The sequence below is a fragment of the Pelodiscus sinensis genome, chromosome 32 (genome assembly GCF_052426305.1).
Source record: "Pelodiscus sinensis isolate ZL-2025 chromosome 32, ASM5242630v1, whole genome shotgun sequence".
Lineage (NCBI taxonomy): Eukaryota > Metazoa > Chordata > Testudines > Trionychidae > Pelodiscus > Pelodiscus sinensis.
The window spans coordinates 14,304,963-14,317,962 of record NC_143083.1 but is presented as its reverse complement, the minus strand read 5'-3'; the positions used below and the strand labels follow the sequence as shown (position 1 = coordinate 14,317,962).

The 13,000-nt window shown below is 54.7% G+C and overlaps 1 protein-coding gene across 1 annotated transcript in view; it reads left to right on the top strand.

Annotated features, from left to right (window-relative positions):
* The first annotated feature begins 5,976 nt into the window (after positions 1-5,976).
* The window catches only part of LOC102459794 (calcium/calmodulin-dependent protein kinase type IV-like), a 45,807-nt gene continuing 38,783 nt past the window's right edge, over positions 5,977-13,000 (top strand). The window contains exon 1 of the mRNA XM_006124964.5: positions 5,977-7,081. Coding sequence (XP_006125026.3) covers positions 6,984-7,081 — 98 coding nt within the window. The 5' untranslated portion in view covers positions 5,977-6,983. The remainder of the gene's footprint in view (positions 7,082-13,000) is intronic.

The window sequence follows — 13,000 nt, the reverse complement described above, 5'->3', positions numbered from 1 at the left end:
GCGATCTGGGTTGTGCTCCGGCGGCCGTGCTCCGAGTCCTGCGCCGGAGACTAGGACTTCCATGTGCCACTGGATATGTGAGAGAGTCTGTCTGTCCGGCGGTCTGTCTGTCTGTCCAAGAACTCCTCCTAAGCCGGGAGCGCTCGGGCCACCCAATTCGGGAGGCAGCTTCCTCTGATCCTAACTCAAAGCAAGGTCAGGGGTTGGCTGGGCCAGGAGAACGGGATATGTGCAGAATGGGATCGATTCTCAGAAAACCAGGCAGAAAAGAGAGAGACTCACCGGGCAGGTGAAAGGGGCTGGCGGGGGCGCACTGGGGGCAGATGAACCTGGACCTACCCCCGCCAGGGGACATGCCTCCCTCCCCCAGCTGTGCCTGCTGGAGCTGCAGTGGCCAGGGAGACGCCCCAAGCTGCTGCAGTGAAAGAGGGCTGGGGGTGTTCTCTCTGGCTGGGGCAGCCTGATACTGACCCCTCCTCCCCAGCCCCACCCCAGAGCAGTGACTGAAATGGAGCCTGGCCATTTTCATGGTATTTTCCCAAACCCCAAACCACATCGAGTTAAGGACCAGAGCAACGCCGGGTAAATCTTCTCCTGAATAAGAAGCAACAGGCCCAGGGTTACGCTGGCGTCAAGGTCCCCCGACAGCAGTGAAGTTTATTCCTCCCGCTAACTCCCGGCGCCGGCGTACGTGTCATTGAGTGGCAGCCCCGCGCCCTGCCCGAAACCCCCGCCAGCCGTCAGAGGCAGGCTCCGAACACGGCACGCAATTCCCAGCGCCCTCGCTAACAAGGAGAGAGAAATGGAGCGTGTTATTGAAATCCCCACCGCACGCGTCTCGCAGAGTCGAGAGCCGAGCTCATATCACGGGGGGGATGGGGCTGGGCGCGACCCGGAGCCGCGCTCTCAGCCAAGTATTAATTCCCTTCGCTTGTACGTACAAGAGAAATCTCGCGCTGGAATCCCTCGTCGGGGGCAGGATGAAATCCACCGCTTTGGAAGCTCCGGCCAGCGGGAGCCGGAATTGGAGAGCACACCTTGTCCTAATCATGAGGGCTGCGGGGGAAATGGGGGACCGATCAGCCCACCCAGGGGCTAACCCTTTGGATGTCTGTACCCGGTGGTGCTGGCGGCTCTGATGGCGGCACTGGGATCTCGGGTTTTATTGCCCTAGCATGAACCGACATCACTTCCTTGGAGGTTTTCCTCTGGAGAAACAGGTCCTCTGCACGACCCTTGCGGCCGGCGAGACGCTGCTTAACGGGGCGGGCAGCCAGCCGCCGGGGTCACGGAGGGCGCAGATGGTTCGCGCCGCTGGGGGAGGCAGATTCCCCCGATCAGGAGTGCGGTTCCGATTTCCTCTAGGGATGTGAAGTATCAGTTCATTGAATAGTCGATTAACCTCATGAATTCTTCTCCGTTCGTCGATTATTCTATTGTTCCCCAGGGGCGGGGTGGGCAGCCAGTGCGCTCTGGCCCCACTCCTGGGGAGTCCCCTGCCACTCCGCGCTGGTACCTCTCTATCCGAGGCGGCCGCGTGGGGGGCCAGGCGGGAGCCGGTCCGCGAGGGCAGCCAGTTTAAAAACCAGCCCCCCTTGTGGACCGGCTGCCTGTCTCCCTGCGCTGCTGCCTCTGATACAGCAGCAGCAGCCCCTGTCCAGGCAGGAGTCTGAGCTCCCGGACCTGGCGCGAGACAGAACTGAGCCTGGGCTGCAGGCTCCGGGGAGGAGGAGGTGCTGGGATTATCCATCCCCCTGTGCACCTGGAGGAAGTCTCTGGTGATTCCGCGGCACTTGGCTCGCCCACGGCTCCCTCCACGAATCTTCTGCAGCTGCACCCGGGCCTGGGAGTGCTTGGCCCAGCACCGGGGGCGGTGGGGGGGGAGGAGTGAGGGCAGAAGACCCGCCTGTCTGCTAATACTTTAAATGCAGAGCTGCATCAGGGGTAGGGCCTGGACTCGGCGCACGTGGGGACTGAGCCGGGCTGCTAAAAATTTACTGGCGGGGGGGGGGGGGGAAATGCGTGTGGGCGATAGCATTAACCTAGATGCTTTTGCTTATCAGTTAATTGACCCCACTGTTACATCCCTGATTTACACCAGCAGCGGGTGGGGCCCAGAAGATTAGAAGCTAGTGGGGTAACCTGCCCCTCCGCCCCTGACCCATAGAGACCATCCCCACAACGCCGAGGGGCTGTGCGGGGAGGAGATTCTATCCTGGGCCTTGTGGACAGAAACGCTTCGCCTGGCGTTCGGCCCCGAGGAACCAGCGGACCGAGGCTGGGTCGCCTCAGAGCACCCACCACACCCGCTGAGGCTTTCGCTAGACCCGTGCTGAAATCAAGGCTGCTGGGGGCCGGGTCAGCGAGGAAGGACGGCCACGGAACCCGGTGCCTGCCGGAGCCCTCGCATTTACGGAGCCGTTTTAGAGCCCTGCTGTGCCCAGTCGATTCGCCGGGGCGCTGAGAGTCGGGGCCGTGGCGACGCGGAGTTGAAATCCCCTTCGGCTCCTGGGCGGAGCTGTCCCGCGCACGGAACCCAGCAGCCCCAAACGTCGCCGCCCGCCGGAGACGAGGCTGGAGTGGACCGAGGGCGGCGAACGGGCCGCGGGGGAGACCCAACGCCTAGTGGAGGCAGGTGAACGCCGCTGCCCCCCGTCGCAGAGCGGCTGCTAATCAGGCCGGGGCGAGGGGAGAGGGGGCGCCCTTCCTGACCCCTCCTATGGGGATCCGCTAGACCCCGAACATGCCGCCCAGAACCAGCCAGCTCAGAGCCCCTGGCGCCCCCAGCCTGGCCATCCCTGATGCTTAGGAAGGAAAATCATTCGCGCCACCCCCATCACCCTGCAAAGGTGCCCTGGGAAAGGAGCCCGGCGCGGGGCCATATGGAAGGCAACAGCACCACCTGCAGGCAGGCTGGTGACATGGCAAGAGCACGGTGGGGTGGGTCTGAGACCCAGCGCGCTCCAGAGCTGGTCTGGGGGTCAGGGCTCAGTGCCCTGCTCTGGGAAGGTGCTGAGGTGTAGTGGTTAGAGCAAGGTGGGGGATGGGATTCAGGATTCCTGGGGCCTATTCCTAGCTCTGGGAGGGTGCCGGGGAGTTGTGGTTAGAGCAGCTGTAGCCATGGCAGAGTCCAAACTGGCCCCAGGATCAGAGGAATGTAAAGGTGCTTTAAACCCCCCCAGCTATAGAGATGATGCTTTGCAATTAAACGCTGTAGGAGTTCATTAAAGACACAGGCCCAGCTCCCCGGCTGGTGTAACTCAGCGTTGCCCCTGGCTCTTGCATGGCCTGTCGGTTTGCACGAGGGACGGCTGGAGATTCCGTTCTGGAGCCGCAGGGCGTTGGCGCGTCGGACTCCTGGATTCCAGAGCTCACCGGGGCAACACTGATTTACACCCTCTGGCCCGGACGCATGGTCCATTTACATCAGCTCTGGCTTTGGCCTTTAACTGCTACGGGACTTGGCGTCTCCTTCGGCCCACAGCGTGCTGCTCCGTCGGCAGCCTGTGAGGAACGGGAGCGGATGGTCGGCAGGCGACAGAATATCACGAACCCGGCTTCTCTGAGACTGGCGAGCGCCAGGCCGAGCCCGGGAAGCAGGTGAGACAAGTGACTTTCCTCCTCCCTGGGGTTAATTTCAACGGGAAAACACATTTCCTCTTTAGAGATCAGCAGAGGGGTTCATAGCAGGAGTGGGGCGACTGTGCTGGGAGAGAGGCTGCAGATGCGGCAGACCCACAATAGGTCAGGTGAAGAAGGAAATTGGGGTTGGTCCTGCCTTGGGCAGAGGGCTGGACTGGCTGCCTCCTGAGGTCTCTTCCAGCTCTAGGATTCTATGAAATGGACATGGGCGGCTGGTAATCAGGCAAGGGAAGGTGTTGCCTTCCCAAAACTGCCTACTCTGCCCCGCCACCTGGGAGGGAATGAGGCCGCACCACACAAACCCTGACCCTAACCGGCAGCCAAGTCTGGGGCCATGCTGCACGGCAGGCTCAGCCCTCAGTTGGGGTTGGCCGGGGCTTGGCTGGGGGTGGGGGGCAGGCGAGATCTCGCAGCAGGAGTCCAGTCTGGGTTCCCCTGCTCCTCAAGGGCATGGCGGAGAGGCTGTTCCAGGGGGAGTGTGACCAGTTTGCTTTCTCTCCACCCTCCAAATGCATGTCAGTGCTCAGGGGGAAGGGAGGGAGTCATATTTCCCGTTCTGTGTGAATAGATAGATAGATAGATAGATAGATAGATAGATAGATAGATAGATAGATAGATAGATAGATAGATAGATAGATAGAGGGGGTGTGTGGAGATAGATAGATAGATAGATAGATAGATAGATAGATAGATAGATAGATAGATAGATAGATAGATAGATAGATAGATAGAGGGGGTGTGTGGAGATAGATAGATAGATAGATAGATAGATAGATAGATAGATAGATAGATAGATAGATGGAGGGGTGGAGATAGATAGATAGATAGATAGATAGATAGATAGATAAATAGATAGATAGATGGGTGGGGATGGATTAAATAGATACAGGGGCTGCGTCTAGACTGGCATGATTTTCCGAAAATGCTTTTAACGGAAAAGTTTTCCGTTAAAAGCATTTTCGGAACAGAGCATCTAGATTGGCACGGACGCTTTTCCACAAAAGAACTTTTTGCGGAAAAGCGTCCGTGCCAATCTAGACGCGCTTTTCAGCAAAAAAGCCCCAATCGACATTTTCGCGATCGGGGCTTTTTTGTGGAAAACAAATCTGAGCTGTCTACACTGGCCCTTTTGCGCAAAAGGGATTTTTGCCTGAACGGGAGCAGCATAGTATTTCCGCAAGAAGCCCTGATTTCTTACAGTAGGACGTCAGTGCTTCACACACCTTCCTGTGGGGACCTATTTCCCAGCAGAGCCTGCCCATCTTAGGGGTGCTTGGCTACTGGCTGGGCGAAGGCCCCATCTCGGCCGTGTGGGGTTGGAACTGGATTGGAAGAACAACTTGATGCTTCGGGCACCAGCCTGGGAGCCATTTGATCTTGTCTGGGGCACCGCCTGCATGCTCAGATCATAAAGGGACCCCGGGCTTGGAAACGCAGCTTGCTCTTTAGTAGGAGAACTATTTGCAGAGATGCGGCAAGTCGCATTCCAGACCGACTTCCCGGTACCCCTCCAAACACTTCCCTCCTGCAACCGATGCTCCTCTCTCCAAGTTCCATGCCGGTTGCTACAGAACTTCATTTAATCCCTGGCCCCAACGTGGCTTGTGGCCCTGGACAAGTCCTGGAGGATGGGGGCCCACGGTGCCTAGGTTCTACGGATTATTTGGTTGTGTCAAGAACAAAAGATTAATTAAAAGAGGCCCTGAGGATTCCAGGGGATGAGAAGCTGGATATGAGTCAACAGAAGGCTAATGGCATATCGGGGTGCATTGGGAAGAGCGTTGCCAGCAGATCTAGGGAAGTGATTATTCCCCTTTATTTGGTACTGGGGAGGCCACATCTGGAGTGTTATGTCCAGTTCTGGGCCCCGCGTTGCAGAAAGGATGTGGACGCCCTGGAGAAAGTCCAGCAATGGGCAACAAAGATGGTTCGGGGGCTGTAGAGAGGCTGAGGGATTTGGGCTTGTTTAGTCTGCAGGAGAGAAGAGTGAGGGGAGATTTGGTTATCTGTAAATGTGGCAAAAAAAAAATCTTTCCTTTCCCCCAGCCTCTGTGAATTGATTGGGGTGGGGATTGTTTCATTTTAGGTCTGAACAGCACCTAGTACTGTGAGGTTGAGGGGAGGCCTCTGTTCCTAGGCTACTGACGACTTCTTGGGAACAGGTAAAATGACAGAGGTTACTATGAGCCCAGCTGTCCGGCAGGATCTGTTGTGCTGGGAAGACTTGGAAGTCTCGCAGTGGGAAGTTTGTTGTGTGGGAAAGCAGATTGCAGTGTCAGCAAGGAGCCATTTGGTGGCACAAAAGAGCCAGCGAGAAAGGAGGGGCCAGCAACCATCGATTGTTTCTCGTAAAGGTCACTTCTACGCTGCAGCTGCCGGGCGTGGTGGGATGCCTCGCCTGTGCCCCACGAGAATGACACAGCAAGAGAGGGACCCAGGCGTTGTTTTTTGAATGAGGTGCTGAATTCCCTGCAAAACCGCCTGCGTCTCTCGAGGCTTCTCTCTGTGGACCAGGGAGGCATCTGGAACCTGAAATCCGGAGATTTTCCACAGCCACAAGGGCCGGGACCACACGCGGCACCGTGTGTCTGAAATCTTCCAAGATTGCACATCTGGGAATTGCTCTGGGCTGGCCCAACCAGGTTGGGAGAATTTGCAACACAGGCCTTGACCGCCGGTGCAAAAAAGCAGAACCGTAGTAGAAGAGTAGCGAAGGGGCAGTTAGAGGGGGGGCGTTTTCTTGCCAAGTGACCCCAGAGGTTTGGAACTCTCGACATTGACTCAGTGACGAACGAGCGCAGAGGATTAACGGGAGCGAGTCTTTCTCTGCCGTTACGTTTGGTAATGAAATCAAAATGAAGATTCACCAAGTTGCAACTAGCAACTAGCAGGGAAGGATTCCGGAGGATGCAAGCCACCGGCAGAAGGAAGTGTGCTCCGGAAATAGAGGACACCTCTGATGTCTTGGCACTGTCTCTGGAGGCGGCAGAAATCAAGACGACAAAGTGACCATCCTCCCTGTGCAGGAATATTTGCTGTCTCGCCTTATGTGCGTGCCTCCATTAGCATGGCCGGCAGAGTATGAAAATCAGGGTGTGGATGGGCAGGAGAAAACAGGGGGGCGGGCAGAAACCCCCAGCCGGGAGGAATATATCTGAATAAGTCCAGTGTGCAGAGATTTGTGGACATAATTTTATCCCACGAGATAATCCCGGGAGCTGCTTTTTGGTCCAGCTGCTTGTCATTGGACTAAGCGGGGGAGGGGGTAGCACGTCCTAGCAATAGGCCAGCCTGTGTCACATACCCAGCAGGAAATTAAGTCCTTTCTGCAGCTTCCAACCATGCCTACCTCCAAACCGGGAGTGGAGTACTGGATTGATGGGTCCCGTCGCAACACAGCCCTGGAGGACTTCTACACTATGGGCCCGGAACTGGGAAGGTAACAATTTGGTATTTTATCTGCAGCGGGGGCGAGCTTTGGGGTGCTAGCTCCCGATGGTGCCTCTTGGAGTGGTACGTGACAGATGCCTGTGGGGTCAAGAGCCAACATTGCATCTGGTAAGCCAGGGTGGGCAATAAGCAGCCCGCAGGCCAGACACGGTTCACCAGAGTTAGCCCCTGGCCGGCCTCCAGACACTTTATTTACCTGAGCGTCTGCGGGCACGGCCACTCCTGGCTCCTGTTGGCTGCGGTTTCCTGTTCCTGGCCAATGGGACGTGCCAGAAGGCCAACCCGCATCAAGAAACGAGTCCTGCCACAATTCACCAGGCGGTGGGAAGCCTCCTCCATAGCCCCTGGTTCCATAAGTGATCAGGAAAAAGGGGTTCACAGGGAGGTGGCAAAGTTTGCAGATGATGCCAAAAATGACTATGGGCTGGGGACCGACGGGCTAAGCGGCAGCTCGGCAGAAAAGGCCCCGGGGAGTCCAGGGGATGAGAGGCTGGATGTGAGTCACCAGAAGGCTAATGGCGTATTGGGGTGCAGTAGGAGCATCGCCAGCAGAACTAGGGAAGTGATTATTCCCCTTATTCCGTACTGGGGAGGCCCCATCTGGCGTGTTGCATCCACTTCTGGGCCCCCCGCTACAGAAAGGATGTGGACGCATTGGAGAAAATCCAGTGATGGGCAGCTAAGATGATTCGGGGGCTGGAGCATGTGACTTACGCCGAGAGGCTGCGGGATTGGGGCTTGTTTAATCTGCCGAAGAGCGGGGGGGGGGGGGAGTTGAGAGCAGCCTTCAACTCCCTGAAGGGGGGTCCAAAGAGGCTGGAGAGAGGCCGTTCTCAGTGGTGGCAGAACGAGGAGCAATGGGCTCAAGTTGCAGGGGGGAGGCCTAGGTCGGAGATTAGGACAAACGATTTCCCTCCGCGGGCAGGGAAGCGCTGGGCTGGGTTCCCTAGGGAAGGGGTGGAATCTCCACCCCTAGAGGTGCTTAAGTGCCGGCTTGACCAAGTCCTGGCTGGGAGGATGGAGTTGGGTTGGTCCTGCCTTGGGCAGGGGGTTGGACTCAACGCCTCCTGTGGTCTCTTCCTGCCCTGGAATTCTGTGACTCAAGCTACTGAAGTCTGAAGCGGACGTCCAGGTACTACAAAGGGATCCCCCAAAGTGGGGTGACTGCGCAACAAAATGGCCGACGTGATGCCACATCGATAAACGCAAAGTGGGGCTCGTTAGAAAACAGCCCCCCGGCCACAGAGGCAGGGCCAGCTTTGACAAGCGCGGGGCCCGATTCCGGGGGCGGGGCCCTGCATGCGTCGGGCACCCGGGGGCGGGGCCCCCTTCCGGGGAATCGGCCGAATCGGCCTAGAGCCGGCCCTGCACATGAGGAAGGGCGTCGCCACCCAGTGCACAGTCAGCCTGTGGAAGTTGATGCCAGAGCATCTAGCGACAGCCAAAACGACAGCTGGGTTCGCAAAAGACCGAGGCAAGTCCAAAGAGTCCTGTAGCCCCTTATAGACTAACAGATCTGGGGGAGCATAAGCTTTTGTGGGCAAAGACCCACTTCGTCAGATGCATGGGCCTTTGCCCACGAAAGCTTATGCTCCAATGCATCAGTTAGTCTATAAGGTGCTCCAGGACTCCTTGTCGCTTTTGCAGATCTGGACCAACATGGCTACCCCTCTGATACTAGGCAAGTCCAGTGGCTATTGGCGCCGGTGGCCAGAAAGGCCGCCCCGGCGTCTGGCTGTCCCGGAGCCTCTCTCCGCCAGATGCTGAAATCGCCCTGTCCGGTTCGTCCCCTCCCAAGCACCCGGCATGGGCCACTGTCAGAAGCCAGGCTAGCACGGGGGTTCCCAACTTTTTTTTCCTCGTGCCCCAATATGTGTGTTGGCCTCTAAGCTGCCACAGGACAGTCACGAGGGTCCCGTTGTGTTTCCCGTCCCCTTGCCGAGACCCTGAGACGACCCTGCCAGGGCTGGGGGTGTCTACGGAGCTGAGATGCTGTGGGCATGCAGGCCTGCTGACAGAGGGGCAAAGGGGACAGTGGCCCCGGGGCCTCGCAATTCAAAAGGGCCCGGGGCTCCCAACAGCTGCTGCTACCGTGGTGAAGCCGGATCCCTAGCCCTTTAAATCCCCACCGAAGCACCACATGGTATGCTCAGGGCAGTGCTAAGAGCTGGTGGAGGCGGGGGGGGGGGCGCACACGGCACACTCCAGGTAGTGCTGAGGGCTGACTGCCCCTGGCTCCGCCCCTTCTGCTCAAAGCCCCGCCCCTTCCAGGAGCACAAAGCTGCCCCCTTTCCCCCCACTTTGGCCCCTGGTTGGGTGTGTCTACACTACACATGTGAGCCCGGGGCCACTGACTTAGGCTCGAGGTGTTACCGGTCCCTGGAGCACCCCAGGAAATAACCTCACATTCAGACTGGCAAGTGAAGGGAGGCTGCAGACGTGGCGTAGGGAACTTCCGATTTCACAGCTGGACTGAGCTGGCCAGGCGTCAGCTTCCTGGAGACCGACCACGAGGCTCCTGGCTCTCCCTGGAATCCCTTGGCTACTGCCTCCAATTCAGTCCCAGGTGTCCTATGCGGTTACATCCCTTCCAAAAGGAGATGATCTTCCTGGCCGCTTGTCGGTTCATATATCTACTCTCCAGGATCTTTGTCGGCCTTAAAAGGTCTCGGATCCTAAACTGCCTTTGATTGGGTATTTCCCATTCACACCTCACACATTCCACAAGTCACGTGCATATTCAGAAGCCTGCATTAAGCAATATGGTAAAATCCAGCCTCATGGCCTTGAGTAACCAGAAACCTCCCATAAATTGGATTACTTGACATACTAAAAGGACCTACTATAAATGACATGGGCTTACACAACAAAGGCATGATGAAGGGTTAACACAAATCATAACTAAGAGAACCGGGGTCAAGGAAAAGGGACAAGCAGAGGGGTATGGTCTGCCAGCTGGACGCCAGTGGACAGGAGGGAGGAGGGGGTCGTGTCTGACTAGTTACAGGGGGAGTCAGGCTGTGGGCTATAAAATTGCAGGGTAAATGTTCAAGCTCAAGCTAGAGTCAGAGCTCCAAGATGCTGCGATGAAGGAGGGTTCTCATCACCCAGGCTCCAGACACAGCTTGCATGTCTCCACTGCAATGTTATAGATCCATAGTCCAAGCCTTGCAAGCCCGAATCAGCTGACCTGGGCAAGCTGCCAATGATTAACTGCTGTGTAACCGGGCCCTACGAGAATGGACCCGTATCTCCACAACAGCAGTTCTCCATCCATTGTTTTTGGTCCATACCCCACCACAGAGCCAAAAAATTCATCCCTTGGTGCACCGTATTCCACAGTCTTTTGTGGTTGCTGAGGATTGTGGGATCTGGGTTGTGAGAACAAACAAGGAGAGGTTTGGCTCTAGGGCCTGGGTCTACAATAACTGGATGCGACAATTCAGAACCCAATTTAGGAGCCTTCGGGATCAGGCTGGAAATCTGGACGTTGTTCCGTGAAAATGTCCAACTTTGGCCAGTTAGAAAACGATCCAAACAATTCCAATTTTGGAACAAAAAATTTCAAAAATATTCCCGCCCATCGAAAAAATTAATGAGTTTGTCAACAAATTCCATTTAAAAATGTTGGGAAATTATTTTTTGCAAGAAATTCTTTTTTCCACCCACACAAAAAAAGAACCACAAAATAGTTTTTTTGTTGAAACCCTGATTTCACTAGGAAAAAAACACCCAAGGGAAAATGTGACCAGCTCAATTGAAGACAATTTTCTGTGGAAGTCAGACTTTGCCAAAATCCGAGCAGCTTCTCTTCGGACTGAATTCTTCTTGGTTGTTTAATTAAAACAGTGAGCAATCTCTACAGCCACATTTCCACTTACCTGAGGATCCATACCTGAGGCTGTGGCGATCGATCTTCTGGGGTTTGATTTAGCTGATCTAGTAAAGACCCGCTAAATCGAATACTGAGGGTGCCCCGCTATCCTCTGGGTGGTAGCCTGCAATTGGGTATGCTTCTGCTACTGAACAAAATGAAAAAGGGCGGGAGTGGAACCAATCACAGATGTCTATATTTTTGGTTTTAAGATCAGTTGTTTCAAACTTCTGCCTCCAAGGGCTTTCGAAAGAAGGAGCCTTTGTATTTTATCCTGCTAGCTCACTTGCCTTGTGATTTCCCATTCAACACTTAAAAGTTCATTATTAAACAACCCAAAACAAATATGAAAACGGTGCGACTGCACTAAGAAAATTCTTCCTTGGAAATGGAGGCAAGATCAGTCAGGTTTGAACCGTGCATTAAAATTGGCACTCGGTCCCGAGGGCTGCTCAGATAAGTATACGGTGAGGAATGTTTTAAAGCGCTTATAGTTTTATCCTGCTCTATGCAACAAGCGTAACTGAGCCTCTGTGTGTAAATCCTTAATTAGGAACTCTTGTTAAAAGCTGGTTCTTTCTTCTTCTTTGTGACCTGTTAAACCCTATCATGGCCACAAGCACAGAAGAGATTTAAAATCTGTTTGCTTTACACCACTATCAGCGATGAGAGCGCCAGAGGGGTTGAAGAAACTTGCAAGGAGTGGAAAAGGGCTGCAAGAAGTGAGGTAGGATGGTCCACTGGTTAGGGCACCTATCTTCCGCTTTAGGAGACCTGAATTTCATTCCCTGCTCTGCCACAGCCCTTCGGTGTGACCTTAGGCAAATCACTTAACTGTGAAATGCCTCGATTTCCCATTTGTAAAATAAGAACATAAGAACGGCCGTACTGGGTCAAACCAAAGGTCCATCTAGCCCAGTATCCTCTCTACCGACAGTGGCCAGCACCAGATGCCCCAGAGAGGGTGGACCGAAGACAATGATCAAGCGATTTGTCTCCTGCCATCCCTCTCCAGCCTCTGACAGACAGAGGCCAAGGACACCATTTTATCCCCTGGCTAATAGCCTTTTATGGACCTAACCTCCATGAAATTATCTAGCATCTCTTTAAACTCTATTATAGTCCTAGCCTTCACCGCCTCCTTTGGCAAGGAGTTCCACAGGTTGACTACACGCTGTGTGAAGAAGAACTTTCTTTTATTAGTTTTAAACTTGCTCCCCATTAATTTCATTTGGTTTCCTCTAGTTCTTCTATTTAGGGAACTAATAAATAACTTTTCTTTATCAGCCCTCTCCACACCACTCATGATTTTATAGACCTCTATCATATCCCCCCTCAGTCTCCTCTTTTCTAAACTGAAAAGTCCCAGTCGCTTTAACCTCTCCTCATATGGGACCCGTTCCCATCCCAAAATAAGGATGCTAGCCCTGCCCTACCTCACAGGGGTCTGTGAGCTGCTCTGATGTTATGGCAATGGGGATATAGACGTGCCTTGGTACAGCGGCTGTAGCAAACTAGAAATGAAGTAGCTCTGTCAGTTTTCAGTTCACATCCCTGCCCATCCACCAACAGTGCTGCACCCTCCGGAGCCTGAACCAGCAAAAACTTCACACACACAAGTGGCCTTTTACTCACCTGACTAAGCCCGTTAATTTAAGGCTCAAGCCTGCACTACTGAGATTTTGCCACAGGACTGGTGATGAATGCAATTTACTCCCACTATCCCTCCCGTTGCCTGCTGCAGGCCTCATTCAAGTCCCACTCAAGCCCCCAAAATAGGGTCTTGATATTGCATGGGGCTCGCCCTGGCCATGCGCATGGAGATTCAGTTTCGCCCCCTCTGTGAATGAGGGTTTTGGTTCAGCAGAGCCTAAATCCTGAAACAAAAGACAGGACTATGCAGCACTTGAAAGACTAACAAGATGGTTTATTAGATGATGAGCTTTCGTGGGCCAGGCCCACTTCCTCAAGTCTGGCCCACGAAAGCTCATCACCTAATAAACCATTCTGTCAGTCTTTCAAGTGCTGCATAGG